Source organism: Mesoplodon densirostris, chromosome 10, assembly GCF_025265405.1.
Source record: "Mesoplodon densirostris isolate mMesDen1 chromosome 10, mMesDen1 primary haplotype, whole genome shotgun sequence".
Lineage (NCBI taxonomy): Eukaryota > Metazoa > Chordata > Mammalia > Artiodactyla > Ziphiidae > Mesoplodon > Mesoplodon densirostris.
Genome location: NC_082670.1, coordinates 92305357 through 92313053, shown reverse-complemented (window position 1 = coordinate 92313053; position 7697 = coordinate 92305357). Strand labels below are relative to the sequence as shown.

General features: G+C 37.2%; 1 protein-coding gene across 1 annotated transcript in view; it reads right to left on the bottom strand.

Moving 5' to 3' along the window:
- Nucleotides 1–2005: 2005 nt before the first annotated feature.
- Nucleotides 2006–7697, bottom strand: part of GXYLT2 (glucoside xylosyltransferase 2) — an 83120-nt gene continuing 77428 nt past the window's right edge. The window contains exon 7 of the mRNA XM_060109171.1: nucleotides 2006–6534. Coding sequence (XP_059965154.1) covers nucleotides 6352–6534 — 183 coding nt within the window. The 3' untranslated portion in view covers nucleotides 2006–6351. The remainder of the gene's footprint in view (nucleotides 6535–7697) is intronic.

The following is a 7697-nucleotide window of genomic DNA, read 5'->3' as shown; positions in this document are numbered from 1 at the left end:
CAAAGCCCCCTGATGGGAAAGAGCTCGGCTTCCTAAAGGAACAGAAAAATAAACTAGCATTAAGTGAACATTAGCGAACTGAGGAAGAACTCAAATGAAACCAGGGAGATCGGTAGGCGGTAGATACACAGGGACTTCCTGAGAACTTTGGACGCTATTCTAGGAGCAAAGGGGAAACACTGAGGAGCTTTACACAGGGTGGGGATGGGTTAGGGTTTGGAGGGGACCAGACTGAATGCAGAGAAATAAGAAAGGCATTAGAACAACAATCCAGCTCAGAGAAGAGAGGAATCCAGGGAGTAATGGTTTGAGTGGAGACAACAGTGAAAATAGAGGAATTTCTGACTGACTCAGTGAATATTCTGGAGGTAGAAGCAATACCCTTTTTTTTTTTTTTTTTTTTTTTTTGGTACTAGTTTGAGTTGTTTATGCTGTCACTTGCAATTTGAAGAGATGTACAGAAATCGGTATCAGGAGTGGGGTGCGTCAATGGGGATGTGACGATGTAGTGATGAGGGTGATGTGAAATGTGACAGAGGGCGAAAAAAGTAATGAGCAGGTTTCTAGGATAAGGCAGGGGGTGGACTGGTGACACTGACTGACTTAGGGAACCATGAAGGAGGAGAAGAAGGGGGAACATTATGAGATCATGATCAAGGGCAGGAGGGCTACTTGTAAGCTATGAAGAGCTAAAGGGTGTGATAGGAACCAAACAGAAACAGGATAGCTTTGGGAACCATAAAACTACTGAAGCCAGAGATTTTCAAACTTTTCCACCTATGTTCCTCTAAAAAGACAAGGCAGGCAGGACTTCAGCATGTGGACCCTCTGGTAAGTAAACATCTGACCCCATAGCAGACTAATAAATAAAAATGCCATTTTAAAAAAATGTATTTGTTTGTTGTGGCTGTGTTGGGTCTTCACTGCTGTGCACGGGCTTTCTCTAGTTGCGTGAGTGGGGGCTACTCTTCTTTGTGGAGCGCAGGCTCTAGGCACGCGGGCTTCAGTAGTTGTGGCATGCGGGCTCAGTAGTTGTGGCTCGCGGGCTTAGTTGCTCCGCAGCATGTGGGATCTTCCCAGACCAGGTCTCAAACCCGTGTCCCCTGCATTGGCAGGCGGATTCTTAACCACTGCGCCACCAGGGAAGTTCCTAAAAATGCCATTTTTTTCAATATGATACTCTTTAAGAAATCCATCAGCCATGTATTTACTGGAGGTAAGGGGGCCACAAACAAGGAATTTTTAGAATCTTGGAATTTCATGTTTTTGTGTTTGTTCCTCACAACAACCTATGAGGAATCCTTGTCCTGTTCTAGTAAGTGGGAAGTCTGAAGCACAAAGATGGTCAAAACGGTTGCCTAGGTCACATGCAGGCAGAAAATGGTGGAACTAGGATTTAAAGTTAATGTTGTCTAAATATGGTACCTGACTCTCATATCTCACATAATAATTTGATGTGGGTTCCCAGTTATTCCAGAAAACCATATCCAAATACCTTAGCATTTTAAAAAGTTTTAAAATATGAGGAGGAAACTCAGTAGATGAACAGAATACCTTGTGCTGATTTTTAAGAGTCTAGGTATTGGGGGAAAAAAACCTTTATGTAGACTCAAAACCCTTGGTATGTTATTTTTGATTATGTTAGTAGCTAACAAGTCAGGTTCAATTTTGCTGAATAAAATATAAGAACGCAAGAACTAATTTCACATTTTCCAAATTTTCTTCATTGTATCTCAAACACCAGACACCTTTAAAGACAAATAACATAATTTATAGTGTGGTATTTTATAAACAAAGAAGATTTTTAATGATTTTTCGCAATAGGCTAAACTACTTGCTAAACCAAATATCTCTTTACTAGCTGGAACGACTTAAATATTGCTATTTAATATTATAAAATCTTAAACTTGAAATCTTACAAAAGAAAAGTAACACACTTCCAAAATAACACCAAAAGACAAGACTTTTTAAAAAGCTTTTAATTAAAAAAAAGTAAAACAGGAGATGGCATTTAAAAAGACAAGATAGTAATTAAATCATAATACTTATGTTCCTTTTAATTTGCTGTAATAATTCCTTTTCTTTGGAGTGTTCTTTCATATGCTCATTTTGTCCCAAAGAAAAATCACTAAAAAATAAGTTTTCCAACATAAAAAATGCATTCAGGTTCTCCTTGGGAGCTATAAACAATTGGTGCACTTTTCAGTGACAACACAAACGTGTAAAACTGATGAAGCAGAAATTGCACCTGATTCTTACATGTTCATGCATATGGTGATACAAACAAAGTGCTTTATCTTGAAGACTCAAGAGAATATTTCCAGTTTTGACCTGTGAACATTTCTCTGTTTGCCAGAGAAATCTCATCAGCTTTTTAAATGCCAGCACGGCAGTTGTGAAATGATTTCACCGAAGGTGTCACCATCTATGATTCTTCAATTCACAGAGCACACATAGATGCTGGGTCTTTCTTTAAAAAGCATGTGAGGGGTGTGTGTGTGTGTGTGTGTGTGTGTGTCTGTACGTATTGTGTAATTTTTTTTAATTTTTGGAAAATTCTCATCCTAAAGATCTGATTTTAGGATTAGAAGTTACTTCTGCCTGCACAGGGATCCCCAAGTGCTCTGGCTCTACCACTAATGCCAAGCATCTTGGTACCACTGAGAAGCTAACATCAAAGACAGGAAGGGAAAGGGAAAAATGAAAAAGAGGAAGGTGAAAAAGTAGGAGAGAAACAGAAACACATAAAAAAGCTTGCTTACCATACTAATAAATGAGGAGATAATGATTTGTACTCTCATGGCATTCAACATATTTCTGAATTCAACATATTTCTGAATTCAGTCATGAAATCATATTCATTTTGGTTTATCCAATACATGTGATTTATCTTTTTTGTATAAGTATCAGGAAATATTTATACATAACCCTAAATCTGTATATATGTTGTGGCATCTTCAGGATGGGTTGGAGTGATTATTCCATTATTGGATCACTATTTTGTGACTGTGAGTAAGGTTTTGTACAGTTTGCTTGTTTTATAAACACCATAACTGCAATGAAATAAATACTCACAAACTTCTATACGTCCGTATAAATATCCATTTCAAGAATAAATTCAGTAAAAGTCACAGTTTGCAGTGGACACACTGAATATGGAATAGACATTTCAAATAAATAGTTAAGCTTGGAGCAATATACCCTAAATGCTAAATTGTCTTGGAAGTTGAAAGAAAACTTAGATTTTCTAGCCAGTTAATTTTTCAAATACTGGAATTTCTGATGTAAGTCAGAATTCCAGAGATTTATATTGGGAAAAGAAAAACTCAGCAAGAAAAATATGGTCAGCATTTCTAGTGACCCTGCTATTGAAAGTTCTAATATCCACGCACACAAAAATACTACACTTTGCTATTAGAAAGTGTTCTTTCATTCTCCAGTGGAACTCTGTAGCCATGTCTTAAACAGAATTTTAAAGGAAACAAGGAGAGGACAGGAGAAGATAGGAGGACAGAAGAGACCCAGTCTCATGGTCGTCCCACAGATTCGATGTGCCATAGGGGGAAACGTAACCTCTGGCAAACTTCAGACCACAGACTGCATGTTTCAGGAGTCCACTGAATTAAAATTGTGGTTTTCATATTTCAAAGGCGCTAATGTAGTAGCTTTCTGGAAATTATCACAAGCAGAGAAAATACTGCCTCATGGCAACATCCTAACTATAAAAAATAATTAGCACTTTTTGGCATGGGGATTAGAAGATCAGAGTTTTTCTAAATTCTCCACCGAACTCACCTAACATTTCAGGATACAGCAAAGGAATTCCCAGGCAGAAAACCACACCAATTTCTAAGGTTTCACAGTCTCATAATGCATCATTCTAGAATGTTCTAGAGTTCTATCACTGACCTTTGCTGGAAATCCTATTGTGCATCTTCAGACTAGACCCCCAATTGAGAGTTGTGGGTAAACCTGACTCTCATAAAAGACAAGGAATCGCTGTATGCCATGTCTTTACAAGCAGATTTTTTGTGGGACTTGCCAAAGGAGGAAAGGAACTTCTTTCGGTCTGTGAGCCACCAGCAAATCTGAGTGACATCTGTGGGGTTTGCTGGCTGTGCTGAACAAGTAGAAAGAAAACTGGAATGGAAGTCAGGGAATCATCTTCACATCCTGGCTCTTTCACCAAAATCCTATTTGTGGGATACAGAATGCATTTTCCCAGTCCAAAACACAATCCCGAAATTCCCCCCACATGCTTTAGAAATCAAATAATGAATGATGTCACCTTCAGAGGTAAAATGAGGAAATAGAAAATACAACAGCAAAGATAAGAGTTTCACATCATAATGGTAATTTCCCTTAACAAAAATAACAAACCACAGGTCACCCAACTTATCAAAAGGAAAGTATGGGTATTACTCAACCATTTTAGATTTACATTTGTTACTACCATAATGGTGCTGCATACTAATATTGATTGATACCTATATATTCTTTGGTAGTGCTGAGACTTTCATTTTTTTTTTTCAGGGTAAGACTTTTTCTGCTGTTATAGAACCTATGATATCCTACTGGATTCCAATATATCGGATACCATATTTGCATTACCAAAACAAAAATTTTCCTTTTATACTTTCAGATCACTGGCTATATATGATGAAAAATATTTAATATTTTTGTTTTCAAAAATTTCTCTGGGCAACGGGATGTATCTTATACACATCTGTGCGTCTGATAGAACAGTAATTATATGGAATATATTTGTTTCTTTGTATTACAATTTCCTTATTTGCCCAGTGGAGATGGTACAAGCCCCTACTAAGTTCACTAAGTTGTTGCAATCATCAAGGAGATCATTTACGCACACGTTTTTTGAGATAAATAAAGCATTATGCAAAATGCCCTTATGCTAATAGCAGCTACAGGAGCAACTAGGGATTAACTTTGATTCCTTTGGGGAAAGAATACCGAACTTCCTCTACTGTAGCTAGGTGATAAGACACACCTTGGCTATCAGCCAGATAACCCTAGAGAAGAAAAAAAAAATTTGAGAGACCTTTCTAAGGCTGGTGGGAAGATGAATTTTCTTGCCAGTGGAATCCACTGAACTATTTATTTGTACACATTACATTCCAAGTCGGCCTTTAATTTCCACCTATTGCCCAAGAGTTTAAAGAGAGAAGGCCACACCTACTAAAGAGATAAAATGCTTTTGTCTCTGGGTCAGCACAAAATCACATCTCTGCTAAATAGACTGCTTAGGTTTAACACAATTACTGAATTTCCTTTCAGAAGCTGTGGCTGCATAGACATGTCTTACGATTTGGAAAAATCTGAACAGTTTTTCTTAAAAAACACCCCCAGATATGTTTCATCCTTTATCACTGCCCAATTAGCTAAAATCCGAATGCTTCTCCCCGATGTATTTTTTTGAAGTAGAAAAGGATAGCTTTATTGCTTAGCCAGGCAAAGGGGATGCCTTGAAAAACTATGTGTCCCCACCCCAGAGGATTTGATGAGGGGCTTTATAACAATGGTGAGGTGGGACCTCTGACAAGATTAGGGTGTGAGCAGGGCCTGTGCTCCCTTAATCTCGTCTCAGGTGGTCGGTCTACTAATCTTGATCTCTGTCCCAGACGTATTTTAAATAAAGCGTTGTAGGCACCATCATTTCGTCTAAATTTTTAGTCTCCTACATAAAAATCTCAGCATAGGGTCCCACTTTCACTTAGACTACCTGTTTTAGATGCATGTTTATACGATGGAAAAGACAACCCGCAAGTAAATACAGAAGTAGGGGAAAAAAGGCTAGAAGGGACTACACTAAAATAAAAATCTTTTTCCCTGGTTGATAGGATTATGGCTAATCTCATCTTGATTTTGGTCCAATGACCTATATATTCTCTATAAGTTTTAAAAATTTGTTTTACAACAAGCATGTATTACTTTTATAACAAGGGGTGGGGCGAACCCATTGCATAGAAAGAGTCTCAAGAAAAGTGGATAAAATGTGCCACATCAGATGCCACTGACATTGCCTCAGACACTTGGGAATCAGAAGGTTCACAAGAGTTCCTTTTCACAGGTAGCTCAACCTACTTCAACAATGTTAAGTGAGCAATAATATCATTTTTTTAAAAAAAACAGAGAGATAAATAGCACTTTAGAAAAAAATTAAAGCATATTTCCATTTAGGGGCAACTGATTTAGCAACACTTAACAAGTCTTTTTAAACTTCGTTGTCATAGAGCACCATGAAATATTCACATAAAAGAGATCCAGGCAGCTTGAAGATGAGTATTTCCTCGTTCATGAGATGCCTAATTGACTTGCGACAACAGGAAATACTCAGCGCCTCTGGTTCGGGCCAACATGGATGATGACATGTTTCTCATAAGCCCTTTTCATGGTTTTCTCAATTTGCTTCAGAAAAACTTGTGGGATTCGTCCACATAAAGTGTGCACAGTCTCCAAAAACTTCAGCTGAAGAGGGTAATACATGGATTGAAAGAGATTGTCTTGAAAGGGAAACTGAAAGATGAGTTAAAAATAAAAAAAAAGAAAAGTGTATTTTAGTTACTGAAATGCCATTTAAAATGCAAATAACTTACTGAGAAATGACACAGGGTATTACTGTAAGCATGCAGGCACAGCTTGGTACGTTTTTAGATACAGAGGAAGGGACCTCCCAGGACCGAGGTTCAAATCCTGATTCAAGGTTCAAATCCTGATTCAGTCCTGTGCAACCCCAGGCAATCACTTACCCTTTGGGGGCCTGTCTCTTTACTTCTTAAAAAAAAAAAAAAAAAAAAAAAAAAAAAGATGATTTATTTGGGTTCTAAAAGCTCTTAAAATCTAAGAGTGAAGTATATTTCCCAGGTCAGGATATCCTATAGCATGCCCTTGCTGAGTAGAAGCAAGACTCAAGTATAAACAACAAGGTCCTACTGTATAGCACAGGAAACTATGTTCAATATCCTGTGACGAACCCCAGAATGGAAAAGAATATGAAAAAGAATACATATATGTATAACTGAGTTACTTTGGTGTACAGAAGAAATTAACACAACATTGTAAATCAACTATACTTCAATGAAATTTTTTAAAAAGACTCAAGTAGATACTTGAAATCTACTACAACAAAACACTGGATTGTTCATATATCTTGCCTTTGTAGCAATCTTAATGAAGGAACTATGGTAATCTCATGAAGTTCAGAGTTTAACAACTACTAGTGAAATGTATCATCAGTGAACTTTATTTTAGTAATTCAGGTACCAAATATTGGTTGTTGGTTTTTTCCCACTTAATATTGGACTTTAAAAAGAAATTTTCTTGTTTTCCTATGGAATGTGTCTGTATTTCCCAAAATAAATCTTTCAGACCACCTAATTATGAGCAAGAGTCAAAGTTTTATTACAGTCTTGTCGAATGAAAGACTTTATTACAGTCTTTCCTCCTTCATGAGGAGGAAAAGGCCTCTAGTAGGTCAAGTCAAAGATTCATTGTTGGCAAGGACATTCTAAACAAAAAGACTAGAGAAAAAAACAAAAGGGAAGTAAGAATGATGCAAAGTCAGATACTATTGCCTGACAGCAGAGTGGGTAGGTGTCTAGTTTCCTAGAACAAGTCTTAATCCCTTAAAGTTCGTCAGAAATATTGCTTAAGCATGTTTATCAGAAATGTGAATTTCT